This window comes from Equus asinus, chromosome 5 (genome assembly GCF_041296235.1).
Source record: "Equus asinus isolate D_3611 breed Donkey chromosome 5, EquAss-T2T_v2, whole genome shotgun sequence".
NCBI classification, from domain to species: domain Eukaryota; kingdom Metazoa; phylum Chordata; class Mammalia; order Perissodactyla; family Equidae; genus Equus; species Equus asinus.
Genome location: NC_091794.1, coordinates 90,665,582 through 90,685,352, shown reverse-complemented (window position 1 = coordinate 90,685,352; position 19,771 = coordinate 90,665,582). Strand labels below are relative to the sequence as shown.

Genomic DNA, 19,771 nt, shown 5'->3' with positions numbered 1-19,771 from the left:
TTTCACGCCCACCAGAATAGCTGTATTAAATAAGACAAATAAAAAGAAATGTTGGTGAGGATGTAGAGAATTGGAACCCTCATACATTGCTGAAGGGAGTGGAAAATGGCACACGAACTTGGAAAACAGTTTGGCAGTTTCTCAAAACGTAACAAAACTAACATAAAATTCAGCAATTCTACCCCTAGAGAAATGGAAACGTGTCCACAGAAAGACTTACATGCAAATGTTCATAGCAGCGTTATTTCTAATAGCCAAAAACAGTAATCAAGAGACATCTTCAACTGTAAGTAGTTGACAAAATGTGGTATACCCACCAAATGGAAGACAGCTCAGCAACCAAAGGGAACAAACTACTGACACACATTACACTACGGATGAAATTGCCAAAACATGAGATGGAAAGATGCCAAACCAAAGAGATCACATACTGTATGGTTCCATTTATATGAAATGTCCAGAAAAGGCAAATTTAAAAACAGAAAGTCAGTCAGTGGTTGACTGGGGCCTAGGGTGTGAATGGGGATTAACTGTAAATGGTCATGAGGAATCTTACTGAGGGGATGAAAATATTCTAAAACCAACTCATCAGGATGGTGGCACAACTCAGAAAGTTACTAAGAATCACTGAATTGTACACCTGAAATGGGTGAATTTCATGATATGGAACATATAAATCAATAAAGTTGTTTAAAAAAAAAAGAAGTTTGGTCTTTAAACAAGAGGTAACAGGACAAGCATTGAAGAGTCTTAAGCAGGCATCCAAGAAGTGACTGCTGAACAAATAATGAGAAAAATAACTAAACTGATTTTTTTTAGAGTATCATAACACATCTGATTACTGGGAGGAAGCGTGAAAATTATATCATGGAGAAAAGATCCACACTGGGATATCAGAGACATATGCTGGAATGTGCATTCAAATACTTACTACTGTGTAGTATTACGAATGTCATTAAACCATGCTGAGTTTAAGCGTCCCTGTGTGAAACAGTTATTTCATTATTTAACACATGAACGAACACAATGAACGAAGGCTTAAGAGGGTTGTTAGTGATCCAAGAACGGAACCCATGGCTGGTGGCAGCAGTGAAGTAGCATTAATGATAGAAGCTATGTTAGGGGTGGCCAATACATATTTGGGAAAGGAATAAATTTCTTGCACCAAAACGTCTTTCGGGTTTTCGTAGACACTCTCAGAAACGAAGTACCAAACCTCTATTTTCTCTAGGTTAAAACTAAAGCATACAAGAACCCTTTTCTCAAGGAAACAGACTGAGCTGAGGCAAAGCTCTACCGATCAAGACACAAGGTTCCTCAGAAATGACGTGCATGAGTTACGCACTACATGCAACAAGGCAAGTCCAATGTAAACACTTAAAACTAAATCGCTTAAACAAGGTTGATGTTTTTTTAAAAGGGAAGATACGTTAAAACTAGGCAAACAGCAAGAGTAATTAAAACACGAAATAACTCGCACGGATAGTTATTTCCTACTTTACAGGGAAGCATGAATTGAGGAAGGAGGAAGTATTTCATTAAATTGCTGACATACTTATTGGAAAGAGGAAAGGCACTATGCATGCAAGCAACGTTTCCAGCTCCATTTTCAAACACCAAAAACCACAGCATTTAGTTCAGGGGTTGACAAGCTACAGCCCACAGGACAAATCTGGCCTGCCAACTACTTTTGTAAATCAAGTTTTGGTGGAAGATAGCTACGCATTCATTCACATTTGTCTGTGGCTGCTGTCCCACTTCAAGAGCAGAGTTGAATATTCACTACAGAGACCATCTGACCTGCAAACCTAAAAAATTTACTATCCGGCTCTTTACAAAAAACATTTTGCAGATTTAGTTTGTTCAGTACTCAGTATGAGCTGACACAGTTCAAATGTTTAGACCAAGGAATTACAAGGTAAGATTTCTGGATTTGATAATGCACGGGTTTAAAAGATACGCTGGGCACATCATGTGACAGGATGCACACTGACACTGCATGCTTTGGAGTCAAAAAGGTTTGACTGTACATCTGTTCATATATGAGAAGACTTGGGCAAGATATTTAAGTCAGTAATACCTCGCTTCTGGATCAGGGCACAACACCTATACCTTCCAGAGTTATATGTACAGCACCCAAAACAATTAAGAGTAGCACATAATAACAATTCAATAAACATTAGGTCCTTCCATCTACACAGTAAACTAGCACTTTCACCCATCCCTTATAATTCTGCAGCAACCCTCAGTCTTCAAAGCCAGGCATTCTGTCACTAGGAAACAACGTTGTGCAATGTGCACCCATTCCCTTATCTATTCAATATGGACTGATTTACCAACCTGGAATGTCTCTACAACTTTTCTAAAGTAATGTCCATAGATAACCTGAGACAATGAATTCCACCACTATAGATTTCACTGCGTGAAATTTTAAGATACACACACAAATGTATACGTAAATATACAGATACATAGTTTTGCCTTAAAACTAATCTCTGAAACTCAGAGATAGCATTCTTAGTTCTAGAATAATAACTTTATTATCCTACCCCCTTCAAGACTTCTTTTGATTTTTATAATCATTTCCCAGCCTTTGTCTTTCCCAACGAAAGCATCCTATTCATTTTTAGTCAGTCCTCATTTTTGAGCCCATAAAGCCATTTTTAATCTTGCTGGTTAAAAACTGGGAAACGTCCATGTAAACTATGGACTTTGGATGATAATGATGTGTCAGTATAGGTTCATCAATTGTAACAAAGGTACCACTCTGGTGAGGGATACTGATAATGTGGGAGGCTATGCATGTGTGGGGCAGTGGGTATATGGGAAATCTCTGTACTTTCGCTTCCATTTTGCTATAAACCTAAAACTACTCTAAAAAAATAAAGCCTTACTTAAAAAAATAATAATAATAATAATAAATAGAGGATTTAAAAAACCCAGACTCTTCTTAGGCAAAGTGGCCATTCATGATGATTTTTACCAGGACAGTCCTGATTTAGGTCTGTCACCACAGAGTAATTATTAATAGCACCCCCATTCACTCTCAGAAGTGGCCTGGGTTGCATGATAAATTATATGGTCACTCTACTTCTATGCCTCAACTTTCTCCATCCAAAAAATAAATCAGTACTTCACAATCCAAACTTGATAAATAACTGGAGGAAGGGAGAATGCACCATCTCCCATCTCTGCAAAGGTTTAGAAATATGCCATCCACAGTGTTAGTACAAGTTTTCGGTCTTACAGCCTACTGTTTAGGATCCTCTTTTCCCTCCTCGTTTTCCAGGATCTAGATGATAACATTTTTAAAATCCCATAGACATAACAACCTAACCATGTAATCGGGAAACACATTTCTATACTCATTAGCATACGATTCAGTTTAAAAAGTATATACAATTTTTTTTAACAATCTAGGAAAATGATTCAAATAAAATGTTTTATGTGAAAAAGATATTAAATGTATACATGGAGGGAGAGTCTGAAAAATAAGGCAAAATATTAATTATGGTGATATTTCAGTGGTGATACATTCTTTTTCTCTATGTCTCTGTGTTTTCCAGCTTTACTTAAAATGAGTCTGTACTGTGCTTACAATGGAAGTTTCTCACATGTAGCCAAAGAACAAGACGTTCACACTAAAGCTGAAGTGAATATCCAGGGGGTAAACCCAACTTTAATAAATCCAGAACGGCTACGCTATCTAGGTACAGCCTAAACAACATGAGGTACTTAAGGAAGGCAACACCCAGGACACTTCTGGGATAAAGGGATTGTCCTTTGCTTATGCAAAGTACTTCTAATGTCATCAGTGGCAAGAGATTTCTCGAGTTCAAGGTGGGGTTAGAGTAATGGTTCTTACCCAGGTTTAAGCTTGAAGAGGATCCGTGTGAAGAGAGGGAAGGAGGTGGTGTCTGTGAATGTCCTGGTCCCTGACTAGGGAGAGGCATGCCCACGGGTCCAGGAGAGGAGGAAAAGCTAAGGCCGTTATAAAAACTGTGTCCAATGGGGGTCAAGCTGCTCGATGTCCTCTTATAAAGGTCACTGCTGCCAGTCAGGGAGTCACGGCGGGAGCCACTGCCAGTGTTGGAGTTTGCAACTAAAATGGAATTAAAACAATGCAGATAAGAACAGGCCTGTTCTTCGAAGAACAAGCCCAGTGATCTGTTCCTAACGCTCTGATACAGACTCCTTACCACCGCAAATTTGTCAGCAGAGACGGCCTAACCGTTCAGGTGGCAGTTCTAGGGGCAGGTAAAGTAATAAAGAGGACATGGCTTAAGTTAACAAGAAACTTCTGTTCAAACCATCACACGTATGCTAAATTGACCTTCCTTTTGTGTCACATATTATGGGGTGGGCGTGGGTTTAAAAGCTCTGACGGCCACATAAGCTATGGAAAAGGTGAAAGAAAATGGGCTGGAAAGAATGCCTTTCATCAACCCAAAGGTTCTAGTAGAAAAATGGAGTAGAGAAAAAAGATATGTCAATGGGGTATTGCCCCACTACATAAGAATTATATATGAAAGCCTGTTTTCTCAATGGGTTCAATCAAGAGTTATTACTAGGCCCCAATTCCAATTTAAGATACTTTCTCCCAAACATGCCCTTCTCTTTTGAGACTACACTATTTTACAAACACCACAATATACCATTATTTACCTTACTACTTCCTGCTTTTTTCTCCCATCAAAACATTAAAGATATCTTGGTCTAATTTCCTTCCTCCCACTTTTCCATAATATCCACCTTAATACTTCTCGCAAGACTAGAGAAACCCCAAGACTCTCTAAGGCCTGCAGACTGTGGAGTTCGCTAACCCGTGATCTTTGCTAAGTCCTCCTCCTTCACTTTTTGACATCTACGTTTTTATACTTCCCTCCACATTCTTCCCAATGCCTATAAAAATCTCCCCTGCTTTTCTACTCCCTGAAACAAATTGACTATGAGAATATAAATAAGTAGCAACATGAGCATAAACCTAGAACAGGCCCCAACTGTATCACATGATTTTAACAGTCCATCATCTCAAAGATACGTGAGACGGCTGGATTCCCACGGGGCTCGGTCCAGATCTGCCTGTGGTATCTGTCCAGGGTTCCATGCATTGTCAGTGTTTTGTAAAGATTATAAACATAATTAAAACTCAGTTTTAACAGCACATCAGTCTGATTTCTACCTGCTGTTCCAAACCCTCCCAGGGCCGATCCCAGGGTGGCGCCGAGAGAACTGCTGCTTCCAAATCCCAAGGACGTGCTGGCGGGCTGGGCCGAGCCCTGGGAGAAGAGGGAGCTGCTCTGCGAACTGCTGCTCAGAGAGTTGTTGCCATAGAAAGAGCTGGATGCCAGGTTGTTACTGGGCTGCTGCTGGGGCTGGGGCTGAGGCTGCTGGGTTCCTAAAGGGCGAAATGGTCCATTTGTTGTTCCAGCAAGACCACCGGCTGCTCCATTTGCTGAAGCTGCGGCCGCTGCAACAGCTATGAAGAAGAAAGCAAATCATCTGGCTGTTAAAGGAGCCGGCCATATTTCCAAACTACACTGTTATCCTTTAGAAAACCTTTTAATGCTGCCAGATCTTTTCAAAGCAGACGGAAACCTTGTAAAGAACTATACAAATCTGTCTTTGATCCCTTCATCTGAAGCTTCTATTTTCTATTTCAACTGTCAATTTGAAGTCAAAATACCACTGGAGCCAAGTTCACGACGGTGGTAGCTTTAAAGGGTCTGAGTTTAAAACAGGTACAGAGATCAAATGTACTCATTTTAAATACAACCACTTCCTAAAATCTCAAGTTCCACAAATACCTATGTTAAGGACATTTTTCAAGAACCACTGGCGACCAAATACTAGAGTCCCTCCAACTCCTAAGACACTTGAGCACGTTGCTCTCTTCAAGATGTTCCCGCACTGGTTCCTCATTTTCAAATACACATAAAGCTTAAAATAAAGCCTATTACCCCTCAACCAAAATTTATGCTCTGCCACTCCTTACTACTCCTCCCTCCCACTTTCTCCATCCCTGCCCCAGCGCAAAAGAAAACCACCAAAAAAAAAAAAAAAACCAACAAGAAAAACACACATTATCTTAAAACGATGACATGGATTACTGTAAAATTAGCCTTGGACTTCTGCCAAGGGTGCCATCTTCAATGAGTAATCCAACTTCTGACGCCCGCACTGGAGCAAGTCCTTGCTGCTAACCAGCTGGTACTTGCTGTCAACAGAACCAGAATTGAGGTCACTTGCTGCTTTGGACTCTCTGTCTGAAATATTACTGTGTAGAATTGCTACACTGAGAATTGTCAAAGTATTTTATTTTCAACGTATTTTAAAAGTATCATCTGGGGCCAGCCCAGTGGTACAGCAGTTAACTTTGCATGTTCCGCTTCAGCGGCCCTGGGTTCACCAGTTCGGATCCCAGGTGTGGACCTACACATTGCTTGTCAAGCCATGTTGTGGCAGGTGCCCCACGTATAAAAAGCAAAGGAAGATGGGCACGGATGGTAACTCAGGGCCATTCTTCCTTAGCAAAAGGAGGACTGGCGGCACTCAGAGCTAACCTTCCTCAAAAAAGGATATCATCTGTCACCCCCTTTAGATCTCTGACATGAGTCCACTAGGATCTAAGCTCACCTGCTTGTGCAGCTGAAGAACTAATAATGACTGGGGCGGGAGCTACAAGTCGAACAGGAGCGCCGAGACCATTTCTCGCTCCTGCGTTCACCACAAGGGCACCAGTTTGGTCATAGTAGGCAGCAGGAGCCAAGACCGGATAACCTGGGAATATCAAGCCAACATATAAGTATATATGAAACTAACAAATGCCTCCTGAGCACCAGCATATTGTAAATAGTCACAAACTCAGCTTTGGGGACAGACAGACCTAGATTTATATCCTGGCTTCACCACTTAGACAGCTGTATGACCCTCAATCACTGGGTATCCATTTCCCCATCTGTGAAATGAAGATAATACCTGCCTCATAAAGTTCTTGTGTAGATGAAAGGGCGAATGTGAAAGACCTAGCATGATATCCAACACAATAAGAGGTAGTGTTATTTACCACCCACTACCTGTTAGAAAAGGAACTTGGCGGAACAGGGAATACCTGTGGCTCTTCAAAGTGCTAACCAAAGTTATCACCAGCAATCATACACTGGCAATTGTTTTTTTTTTCCTTGACTACACAAATAACAGAGGGTACAAATGATTACAATCATAGTACTTTCATGCCACATAATAATCTCAGTACAAATATCCTGCAAGTTAGCAGGAAAAACCTAAACAAGCTTCCCAACAGGATCTTTCAATACCCTATGAGATGGAATCTCCAAATCCCATTGAGCCATAGAAGAAACCACAGGTGACTTCCCAATAAAACAGAAGTGTTCAGTAATTAACAAAACACAGTAGGCAAGTTAAAGTTACTCACTGAATTCATAAACAGATCAGTTAATTAGGCTATGCTCCATGGTCACTAAGAATCCATAAACTCAGGCTGAGGTCTCACAAGGACCTGTTTCAAAGGAAGCACCTCAGGCTACATCCAATCCATGAAAAGAACAGGACCAGGTGACATTGAGCCCAGAATAACATATATTCAAGATATATACATATCTCAATTGTAGGCAGGCAGCTACAAAGCACCTCTACTGTTGGTTTGGGAGAAAACCAAGAAACGTCAGGGATGACCCTATGAAGGAATGCTAAGAATTTCTTCCTAAAAATGCTGTTCAAAGACATCAGCATAAAAACTAAAGCTCTGGAGTGATGCTAAAGTAGCCTGGCCACTGCTTTTATCCCTGATCGTCACTCAAGGAAAACAGCATATTCCAAGCTGTGTGTGGAGATCACAGATCTCCAACATACAAGGTTAAGACTGGCTCAGAACAACTAGGTGCTCTCATCAATGAACTAGGGTCTAAGTGAGGGCAAGTGTGTCATCCTTGCCAGTCTCCAAATCACAACAAGCCTAAGCAAGCCGAAAGTACTGCCGATTCTCCTCTCAATCTCCCCCAATGACAGAGTTTCTTCTTAAGGTATTAGGACAAACAACGCAGCCTCACCTGGCATGCCCGCAGCCAGTCCTTGTCCAAAAGCAAGAGCAGAATTCACTGCTGCAGCTGCCACTAGTGGATCTGTTTGCTGTCCCTGCTGGTTCTGATTCGGGGTCAAAGGACGCTGGCTGGCTCCTCCACGGAGAACCTGGGAGACAGAAATAAATCAATTACTTTTTTCTCACTGGCAATACCTAAGTCCTACCATGTGCTCTACGTCTGGTCGACTTTTAAAAATTAATAGTTGTAAACCATTTTTCTCATAGTGGTTTTATATGGCATGGCTATTAGGATGAAAATTCAATTAACATCTCATATAATGAAATTTCCTTCTACAATTCTTAAACATATTATCTTTATAAGCAGTCAAAAGCATATAAAAGTGTTGATTCATTCATTAATCACATACTTAATGCCTACCATCTGGCAGGTACTAGGGATAAAGCAATGAACAAGACAAAGCCCTTGCCCTCTTGGAGCTTCTGATCTAGTGAATGAGACAGACAACCAACAGTAACTATAACAGACGTCAGTGCTCTGACAAACAGAGGGTGACGAAGGAAGAGTACGATGGAGTGGGGGAGGGGGTCTAGACAGGACGAACAAGGATAATTTACCCACATAATTAAGATAAAATACCTGTGTCTTTAAAAAACACACACACACACACAAAAGAAGTTGTATTTTCTTTACGGAATATGAGAGCATTTTCTCTACCCTATGATACTATTCCCATTCATCAAGGCCCAAATGGCCCCAAATGAGCTCCAGATTTGATGTAGGAGGCTTCTGACCTGTTTCTATTTCTCCTGCCATAACATTCCACAAACACACAGCAGTCTAAATGGAGACGAGTATTTGTCAAGAACACTGACACGTGAGCGCAGAAAACTAGTTCTGCGACTGTGATAAAGGATCTACGTTTTATTAAACAGGTATCAAGATGCTGGTAAACACTCCGAATTCTCGAAGAATCTACTCCAGAAGATCTATATACTCCAGGAAGTAAAAACGCAAAACCCAAAGACCAAGGCTAAAAATTACCAAAGTTTATGGACGACGCATTGTGCAATGTCTTCAAAGACAGAGTTCTTAGATCGTTTTCACTATCGCTTTGCTATTTATAAAAGACACGTGGTCAGAACGTGGGTACAGATTATTCTTGGTAAAAACATTTGGTAAAAAATGTAAAAGACAAACACACCAACAATCAAATATTTATTACATGAGCATAAAGTGGACAACACTGTCCTTATTGGCAAGAAGAGATGCTAGACACTTAATTTACCCAAAGACTCTTATTTCCTTATCTGTAAAACTACTGAGAGTAACAGCTCATCTTGCAGACGTGTTGGGAGTATTAGAACTAACGTCTGCAAGGCACAATGCCTGGTACCCCAGAGACAATCGATAACCAACAGCTAACTGCCATCAACATATTAGGCAATTTATTTCTGTTTATGACCTAAAGAATCTAACAGACTTTACAAGAGAAGGAGTGCTTCAATCTACAACGATAGAAGAGTGAAGGGAGGCTGCCTAGGGGAGTGTTTGGGCCAAGACTTAGCAGATGCCTAACCAATAACCCAGAAGACCTCTCACTCTAAGAAAAGTAAACAGCATGTACAGAGATATGGCAAATACTAACAGCTCAAGAACTAATAAAACATCAATGAGGGGCCAGCCCAGTGGCACAGTGCTTAAGTTCACACGCTCTGCTTCGGAGGCCTACAGTTCACAGGTTCAGATCCAAGGTGTGCACCTGCACACTGCTCATCAAGCCATGCTGTGGCTCCATCCCACATACAAAACAGAGGAAGACTGGCAAAGATGTTAGTTAAGGGCCTATCTTCCTCACCCCCCCACCCAAAAAAAAAACTCAGTGAAAGGTTCGTTTTCACAGGACATAATCAACTAGGCTTGTGTGTGATTAGAAATTGTGTGGAAAGGTCAGGGGATAGGGGAAGGGACAAGGTGCCAGAATAAAGGGGTGGTCCAGACTATTGAGTGTTGTTGTAATGAAGACAGTGACATGTTTCCTTTTTGCCCACTCTCCAGAAATCTGTGTGCTACCTTGATGAAACATCACAGTTCTTAAGTCAGCTGCCAAAGTTCATATATTTCAATTTCACCAAGAGCCACTGGGTCTGGATTTTATGGAAACAAATACATAAAATTTCACAAGCAACATTTTAACATCTAACAAAATCAAGAAAAATGACTCAATATCTATTTGTAAAGCACTATCCTAGGAGTAGGTTTACTACCTATCTTCACAATGCAAAAGCTGTTAAATTCAAACTTCTCGCCAAAGGTGCTGAGTTAAACTCAGTAAAATCTACCTGTACTTAACAGGCAAGCAGATGCTCCATGGGGATATTTTAATTAATAACCATTCATCCTTCTGTTCACCATGCTCACTAGATGATCATCTACAGTCTCCCCCAGTCAAGACAGTGCAGAAGCCATTCTAAACTCTGCTCTCTCACAACGCAATCTCCAACACCAACTCACCACCAAGTTTACCACCTGTGCTTGGGTTCAACCCAACACCTAGGATTTTTTCTTTAACAAACATTTTGAAATAGAAGAGAATTCAATTTTATCAAGTGTCAAAGGAACCTTCAAAAAGGATGAAAAAGGAATCAGAAGTAAGATGGAATGGCTGGAATGTCACTGAGTCTGCTGAAAGTTCCAGCAATTAGATTTGGAATACTTGGCGTGCCTAGAACATAACAAATGCTTTCTGATAAAATGTAAAGGCCAAAAAGGCAAAAAGCAAAGTTTAAAAGGGTCTCCCCTTTCAATGACTATGACAAAGCAGTTCACCAAGAAAATTCTATTCTCCTAAAATAACTTGAGAGAAATCGGCAAAAATAACACAAACTAAAATTTGCCACCCTATTAAAAAGTAATGCTAATAACATTTTCATAGTAGGGTTTGTAACTATGGGTGACAGAAAACTCTGAAATGCAAATTATCATGATTATTTTCTAGCTAAGGAATCTACATTTGAAGAAGTCATGCAACTTGCCCTAGCTGCGACCTGGTAAGAGACAGAACAAACCCAGATCTGAGGTTTTCTATAACTGCAGACATCACAATATGGTCAGAAAACAGCACAGGTTGGGAAATTATAGATTTGTGTTCAAATCTTAACAACTTAATATTTGTGTGACCCTGAGTAGACAAATGCCATTTCCTCAATCTTAGGATGGGAAGTCATATATTTATCAGAATCAGAATAAGTAAAAGAGGGGCTGGCTCAGTGGCATAGTAGTTAAGTTTGCACTCTCCACTTTGGTGACCCAGGTCACAGGTTCAGATCCCAGGCATAGACCTACATACTGCTCATCAAGTCACACTGTGGCAGCATCCCACATAGAAAACAGAGGAAGATCGGCAACAGATGTTAGCTCAGGGCCAATCTTCCTCACCAAGAAAAAAAATAATAATAAGTAAAGGAAATTATATGTGGAACACTTAGCTTTAAACAGAAAGTCTTCAATAAGAAGTACTGTACTATTGCTATTTTTCTTGTTTACTCTATTAGACCTAATTTTAAAACATGGTAATTACTTCTGTCCTCCAAATCCACAATAACTCGGCAGCCATTTAAACACAAAGATGATCACACAAATAAATACCGACTGTCCACAAAGAGTAGCTATTGTAGTTATTATTGATACACACCACTGATTCTCTCAAGAAATTATCTGCTGAATTCCCTTAGATACCTCACACTATTGCAAGGAAAATCACACAGCAGCTTCCAATATCTTACTATAAAAATACTGACCTAGGACAAACTAGCTAGAATTTCAAGACCTGTGTTTGTCCTATAATTTTGTGGAATCTAAAAAATTAAACATATACTCTTTTACTGAGATTGATAAAAAGCAAAGAACTCTTGTCTGGATCCTATCATATGTGCATATACGAGCATGGTGTTTTGTCTCAAAAAACACATTTAATTTGCGACGCATATCAAAAGCCTAAATCTAAGTGCTCATTTTATTTGCTTGAAAAAAATTCCATTTCTAGGAATGTATTCCACGGAAATAATCCCAGACTTATGCAAAAGGATATTGATCAGTCTATTTATAACACAAAATACTGCTAAGTTAAATACCAAATAATAGTGGACTGGTGAAAATAAAGTATGGAATAGTCTTTGATGGATTTAATACAGCCAGCAAACATTAGGTAACATGGAAAAGTGTAAAAACAGGAGGCAAAACCATGTGGAAAGCATAATCCCAATTTTAGAAGGCAGAAATTAAATAATGAGGCTAGAATGACAGATACTAAACATTAATATTGTTTTTTTCTGACATGAAGACTTAGGGTGATTTTTTTTTTCTTTGAGTTTTCCAATTCACCACAATTTTCAGGAATAAATAGGTGTTATTCTAATAAGCAGGAGAAAATGGCCTATTAAAAATAAAAAGACACACAGTCATGTGTCCCTTAACAACGGAGATGCCTTCTGAGAAATGCATCATTAGGCAACTGCATCACTGTGCACACATCCGAGTGCGCTTACATAAGCCTAGATGGCACAGCATGCTACACACCCAGGCTCTATGGTACTAATCTCAGGGGACCACCATTGTCTATCTGCTCCGCTACTGACCAAAATGTCGTCTCATGGGGCACATGACTATATTTAGTTTTGCAGTTATTATCCTTTCCCAACTCAATTAAAAAGCTCTTATTCCTATAAGTTAAAACAGATATAACAGGTTTAAGATTTATAACCAATTCAACAGATGTTATAAATAAGCAGTCTGAAGAACTAGTACCTCCCCTTTGATGGCAACTTAACTGGTAAGAGAGCCAGAAGTGATCTGAGAACGGTGCTTAGCAGGTTAACTATAGTATGGTAGAAAGAAAATTTTACTGTCAGTATGAATACACACTTTGCCACTTGCCAACTAAGTACCCTTAACTGGACAATCCTCTAAGCAGTTTTCTCATATGTAATACCATGATCTCACCTAGTTACATGCCCAAGGACCTAACACATAAAAGGCATTCCACAAGCACAGTGAACTCTGAGCCTGAACTCAGAGAACGCATAAGAGGGAACTCGCCCATGCACAGCATTTCTCTATCAGGAGCAACATTACCTTTCAATCATATGCGATAACTAAAATTCACACGACGCTGGAGTACATTTTGTTTACATTTACCTGCTGCTGCCCTTGCTGAGCCTGTGGGGTGGTTTGCTGATTAGCAGAATTAGTTGCTGCAGCGGCAGCAGCGGCTTGCTGCTGGAAAAGACTGGCAGGGTAGACTCCCCAGGGCGTAACTCCGTAATACTGGTGAGGGACCACAGCTGGGCCTAAAAACAGCAAGAGTAAGGTAAGGAAGGTTAGGCTAGTCGAATCATCTCAGGGTTTCCAAACACTACATCTGACTCAGCACATCCTACTACAAAATATTAACTTAAGTATATACTGATTCCCTCTAGCTAATCATGAATTCTGTTTCTTAAATACAGAAAATATTATACATGATCCCCACACCAAAGTCTTCTAAAGTCAGTAATATACTCCAGGACTAGAGAAAGAAGCTAGCGAAGGACAAAACACCGCAGATACTGAAAGGGAGAATAAGTGATAGAAGCTCAAGGGGGTGGGCTTAAGGACAGATGGAGGACTTGCCCTTGGTCAGGAGGAAGGCAAAGGCATGTTTTTCCTCTGAGAAAGAAAGGAGACAGGATAGATACAGACGAAGTCTGTTGTTAGAAGGGAAATAAATGGAGAGTTTATGTGCTGGAAGTGATGGAACACAACAAAAGATGACGTGGTACCCTGCTTTCACTGGTGAAGATGGCACCTGAGGTGACTGATAGGGACAGGGGTCCTGGTGCTTCATTACCTCCAGAAATAAGAAGATCCATCAGTCTTCTGACAACAAAACCTCAACACTCCACTGAACCTCCACTGCTCAATTCTAAGAGGCTTGGTTTTCCTATTTCTACTTTTAAAGTCACAAAAGGTATTCAACACAACTACCGTTAGATATCAATAAATGAAATTTTACATTTAAGCCAAAGTTGAAAACAAATAGAAACAAAAAATATATAACATCTTGGCTTCTTACAGACCTGCTGAGTACCCTAAACAAAACTAAGCATTTCGCTCTAACCTAAATTATCTGTTCACCTTTTTTTTAAGAATTTTTTTTTATTTTTCCTTTTTTTCCCAAAGCCCCCTGGTACATAGTTGTGTATTTTTAGCTTGGGGCCCTTCCAGCTGTGGTATGTGGGATGCCGCCTCAGCATAGCCTGATGAGCCGTGCCATGTCCACACCCAGGATTTGAACCAGTGAAACCCTGTGCCGCTGAAGCAGAGCGTGCGAACTTAACCACTCAGCCACGGGGCCGGCCCCTCTGTTCACCTTCTTGAGCAGCAAGCTGCAGCTGCAGACTCTGCCACTCAGAGGAGGCAACAGAGAAGTCACAGAGCTATGCAGCAACCTGGGTGTGGCAGAAATCTAAACCATAGAATTCTCTGAAGCTGGTGGCAAGAAACACCAAGGCTGCATATTTGCGAGCCAAGACATGTGCTCAAAGCCAGCTCCTCATATCTGCTGAAACCCATCTCCACTGAGAACTTTCTTAGTTAAGGGAGAGTTTAAAACATGTGCACCGTGACTGAGTAACAACCATGCCTTCCAACGGACTTCCAAAGAGTGTTTCAAACCCATCTATCTCACACAGGAGCTAATCCTACAGAAACACACACTCCAAAGCAAAAGAAACTGCACGTTTTTTGTTTTCCCATTTTAAGCTTCTAAAACACAAATAAGTCAAATAATATCACTGTCCAAAATTGCTCTGACATTCTCATTTGGTATTTTCTGTACCTGTGGGCTGAGCCAAGATCAAGCAGCTCTGTTTATTAGGGTGCCCACTGGGAGACACCACATCTGGGTGCAAAATGAAGGCACTGCTTAGAAAAGCTATGCTGCAATATGAACTAATTCTTTTAACAAGCAAATGCGTTAAAAATTCTGAACTTATCAGAAGCTGAAGAGTCCAAAAACCACACCTGCAAGTTAAAATGAGTGGTGAGCCCCCAAACTCATCTGACTAGTGTTTATAAAGCAGGGTGGGTTTGGGTCAGTTAAAGAAAAGAACGAAAGAGAAAAACAACACAGTGCAGGGCCCACCTGAGCCTCAGTTTTCTCACCTGTAAAATGGGTGCAATAGGTGTAGGAGGGTTGCCACATCTATCGTGAAGGATTGGTGTGCAACCTGCAATGACAGTCCCAAGCCTCCCTCAAAAGCCAGCAAAGCCAACCTCCACTGTACACGGGCTACGGTTCCCATACACATTCACACCAGCTTTGACATCTTCTCAACTTGCCTTGCTACTCTGTTCCCTGGTCAGGCGGCCTATGGCTGAGTTTAGGAAAATACCCAAGGGCGCCTCATGAACTGAGCTTGGTTCATGAGGATGCCTGCTTCAATTCCTACGTGATTAACACCCCATGAGAATACGCAGTTTCACAGTCTGGGTAGTTAACATTTCCAGTTCTAGGTGAAAGCCCTCAAGTTATTTTCAGGCTGGCTGACATGATGACTACAAAAAGCAAGATTTTCATCGCCAAACTGTGATCTCAGCAAGAACAAGTGTGTCATCCCTAAGACTGGTGAACTGTTTCAAATAACATGTAGTAAGTTAGTAGAGGAAGAAAGTACTGAGAAGACAATTCAAGGTAACATGGACAACGTATCCTTTGGTGACGTGCATGACCTAAGTCAAATCCCGACGCTACAATGTTTAAATCGTGTGGCCACAAACCTAACAGCTCTCTGAGCCCCAAATTCCTAACCTGCAAAATCATCCAGTAACTTCTACGAGAGAAAAAGCACTCAGCACAATGTCTGGCAGAGAGTTAATAAGAGTTCAATAAATATTAATGGCAGTTAGCAAGGATCATTCTGGTAGGAAGAGCATTCTATATCCGCCAAAGGCAAGGGGCACAGAGAAACTATACTACATATATTCCCATTACAACCCACGCCAAAATGTGAACAATTCTAAAGAAAATGAGAAATTCTATACTGCATTTGAGTTCATAATTACAAATCGCATGTTATATAATAAGTGAAATCTTACAATAACACTTGGTCATGATTAACATGACTTGGAGGGCTCTGGCCCCACAGAATATTTACTTTGGAAGACATTCAGTTTCTCCTAACATTGAATTCAATCTACCACATATTTATAACCCCACTATGGTGACAGCAACTGTGTCACACAGAGTCAAAGAACAAAAATGCCTACCCTTGAAAGAGTTCAGTCTCAGGGGAAATACGCTCACGTATACATACAGAAGCAAATAAACACAAAGCGCTAATAAGTAACAGAGAAAGAACAGGGAAGGGTGAGTAAAACAAGGCTTTCTAGAAGTGACAACGCCAGCTAAGAAGTTTCCTAGGCAAAGAATGGGAAACGAGGGGCCGGCCCAGCGGCATAGCAGTTAAATTTGTACGTTCCATTTTGGCGGTCCAGGGTTTACGAGTCCATAGCCCACACAGAGACCTACACAAAGACCATCAAGCCATGCTGTAGCGGCATCCCATATATAAAATAGAGGAAGACTGGCACAGACGTTAGCTCAGTGACAATCTGCCTCAAGCAAAAAGAGGAAGATTGGCAACAGATGTTAGCTCACGGACATTCTTCCTCACACAAAAAAAAAGAACGGGAAAAGAGTTTACTACAAAGGACTAAGGAGACCATAGGGTCCAAAGACACGGAGACCTACGCCAGTGTGGCATCCGCAGCAAGCTAAAATCAGTTTAGTATTGTTAGAACGTAGTACGATGTGAGCCAGTTTGGAGGGGGAGAAAGTGGTGGACGTGTACAGACAGCATGTACAAGTCACGGAGAGATTCCTATACATCACGGGTCTCCATCCTCGCAAATTCTCAGAATGTCACGGCAGCTTCTTAAAAGTACTGATCTCAAAGAACAACAGACCACCACCATCCAGGTAGGTTGGAATGACCAGCCACGTTTGATAATAACTGCAGTATGTTATATTAGGATGGATAAGACAGAAATCAACGACGGGTTTAAGCAGAAGGGTGAAAGGGTTAAGATTTGTGTTCGAGACAGTTTTCTTGAATAACTTAGCGGGGGTGAAGGAGTGGGGAGAAGCAAGGAAATTAGGAACACGTAAGAGAACAGCTGCAAAAGCCTAAGTAAAGAGTATAAGGACCCAGACCACGGCTGACTAGAGGTAGGAGGAAGACCTGGGCAAGGGGAGAAATTCCCGAAATACATATGGGCAACTGGTGGTTCCGTGGATCAAAAATACCTATACAGAAGGTAGCTGATTAATTTGCCTTTGAATACATTCAAGTCTGAGGTTACAGCTAAGCAGAGATATCCAGCTGGCAGGCAGATGTCACTGGAAATCAGGAGAGAAATCTCCACGGGTGACACAGACGTGTGAGAGTATAAAGAACGCATGCCCATTAGAACGACATCTTAGCAGGCTGAGCAAACCCCTCCGCAGCAGAAGGTCTCACCTAGCGTTGCTGCTGCAGCCAATCCAGCTGTGTAGGGGTCCGTCCCCGGGGGAGCAGCGCTGATGATGTACGGATTGGGGACAAACGCAGCGGGAGCTAAACCTGCTGAAAACACACCTGTCAGTAAAAACACACTTGACTACAACTGCAGCCCTACAGAACACCTACAGAGTTTGGCTTTCATTCCAGGCTATAGGTGAGGAAAAAAGAAAAAAGAGAACATAGGACAGGTTGAGAGTAAAGAGAAACTGTAAAAGATAAAATAATCCCTATGCTAAAAATTATGGTGACTTTATCTATCATCTCTTTGTTTTTACCTTTGCTAAAGAATTACAATTAAAACTGTTCTGCAGTTTTAAATTCAGCACAATTTTTAAAAGACCATTAAAATTATAACAGGCTAAAATAAAGCAATTTAAAAGACTTTGTAATGGGATGGAGGTAAGAATTTATTTCCATTTAAAACAATATTCCACGCAGTTTTCCTCAAAGAAAATGTATGAGTATTTGTAAAGACTACCATCTATAATTACAACCATAAATTAAACCAGACCCAGGCAAAGGCCTTCACGCCTGGCCTTACTGTGTCTAGGTTGGAAGCACATCTTTCCTTGCACAGCATACCACAATCCATGACTGGCAATCTCCTTTCTATTCAACCATGTCATGTTGACACATCAAAAGAAAAAAAATTCTACTTCAACTTATTGATACTTATAGCACTTTGTTTCAGAGACTTTAAAAAGGTCAGGGGATGGAGGGGGAGGTGTAAGCAATAAAACAAATATATGTACATCAAAATATTAACAATCACTGTACGAAAAGAGTAAAGCTATTTTAAAAACCAGCAATTACAAGAGAACACTTTTTAAAATTTTTAATACATGCTGCTTGGAAAATGGATTTATAGGTTCCATTTGCTGCTTAATAAGATGAGAAGTTGATACATCCACAGCCTATACAACCCCAAGAAGGACAAAATTATTGTTATTTAATAGATTTCATCTAATCTTACCAACAGAGTGGATGCTAGTCACTACTGTATAAATACTCTAAACCCAGAAACAGTGAGACAGAACAATAGCTGGACACTAAGAAATCTTATGATTTGAGGTCTAGAAGGTGTGCCAAAAATAAAGAACATGGCTCAAAACAAGTGAACAAGAGAAAGAGGCCATGTACTCTGAGGGATTTGTGTGGCTTTCTATCATCAGTCCACGCTACGGGGTTTCAGAGCAGCCAGCTACCCTAACACGGTGGCCGCCCCTATAACAAGGGAGCCACAGACTTACCGATGTGAGGTTGATGAGCAGCTGCCAGAGCATACTGCTGCTGCTGAGCCGCTGTCAGCTGCTGGACGGCAAGCGCGTTGGGCCTCTGGAACAGCTGCGGTAAGAGAAAGCCATGGTGAGGTTAGAGAAACTGTCTCACGAAATAATTTTAAAACCTCTCTGAATAAAAACTTCTCTAACCGCTCGTTTAGGCACGATACTTTAAACAAAAATGTTCTCATGCTCTACTCCCTTACCGTGGTATTGAGAAGCTTCACAGTTCTGCTTTCCCCTCTCTCCCTACTTCAATTCGGTACACCCCGTTCCCAAGTGCTGACTACTTCATAGGTTACACATCCTCGGAACCAAACATACATATAAATGCCTAACGGCTCTCAACAAACCAGAAAGTTCTGCCTGTCCTGAGGCACAGTGAAAAGTACTACAAGATGACTTACCATGTTGCCCCTACGGCCATTATCTCCCCTCAGTTCTTTCAAGACCCCCACAAACACTTTGAATTAATCCTCACCTGCTCACATTTTGGAAAGGAAAATGGAAAGTACTCATTTCATCCTCTGGCTGCCTCTTCTTGGGAAGATGATATTGAATACCTTCCTCAACTAGTAGCTTATTATAATGAGTAAACTCAACAACTGCCCAACTTTCGGGAGCTCCCGAGTTTCCTAGGATACCTATCTTCATATGTAGGAAATAAAACAACAGAAATACAGCTGCTATTAACAAAATTTGGATTATGAGTTCAGACCTAGCACACTTCTTAGTTCCCAAGAAACGGAAAGGCGTTCAAAGGTCCTGACACTAAGAATATCCCAAGATTCTATCTGAATACAAAGTCAATCATTCTCTCATTCATTCT

General features: G+C 40.9%; 1 protein-coding gene and 1 non-coding gene across 51 annotated transcripts in view; both read right to left on the bottom strand.

The window, feature by feature from the left end:
* PUM1 (pumilio RNA binding family member 1) overlaps window positions 1-19,771 on the bottom strand; it is a 121,626-nt gene that overhangs the window by 28,206 nt on the left and 73,649 nt on the right. For 14 of the 50 annotated variants that reach the window (XM_070510493.1, XM_070510490.1, XM_070510492.1 and 11 more), the window contains 7 exons: window positions 18,913-19,006; window positions 17,621-17,722; window positions 13,257-13,408; window positions 8,070-8,208; window positions 6,637-6,780; window positions 5,183-5,479; window positions 3,866-4,102 (listed from right to left, as the gene is read on the bottom strand). In XM_070510493.1, the coding sequence (XP_070366594.1) occupies window positions 3,866-4,102; window positions 5,183-5,479; window positions 6,637-6,780; window positions 8,070-8,208; window positions 13,257-13,408; window positions 17,621-17,722; window positions 18,913-19,006 (1,165 nt within the window). Of the gene's footprint in view, window positions 1-3,865; window positions 4,103-5,182; window positions 5,480-6,636; window positions 6,781-8,069; window positions 8,209-13,256; window positions 13,409-17,620; window positions 17,738-18,912; window positions 19,007-19,771 lie in introns of all 50 variants that reach the window. The other 36 variants (XM_070510489.1, XM_070510508.1, XM_070510514.1 and 33 more) reach the window with 8 other exon arrangements.
* Window positions 7,882-7,957, bottom strand: LOC123286193 (small nucleolar RNA SNORD103/SNORD85). Its single transcript, XR_006528463.1, has one exon. It is a non-coding gene; the product is annotated as a small nucleolar RNA SNORD103/SNORD85 (small nucleolar RNA).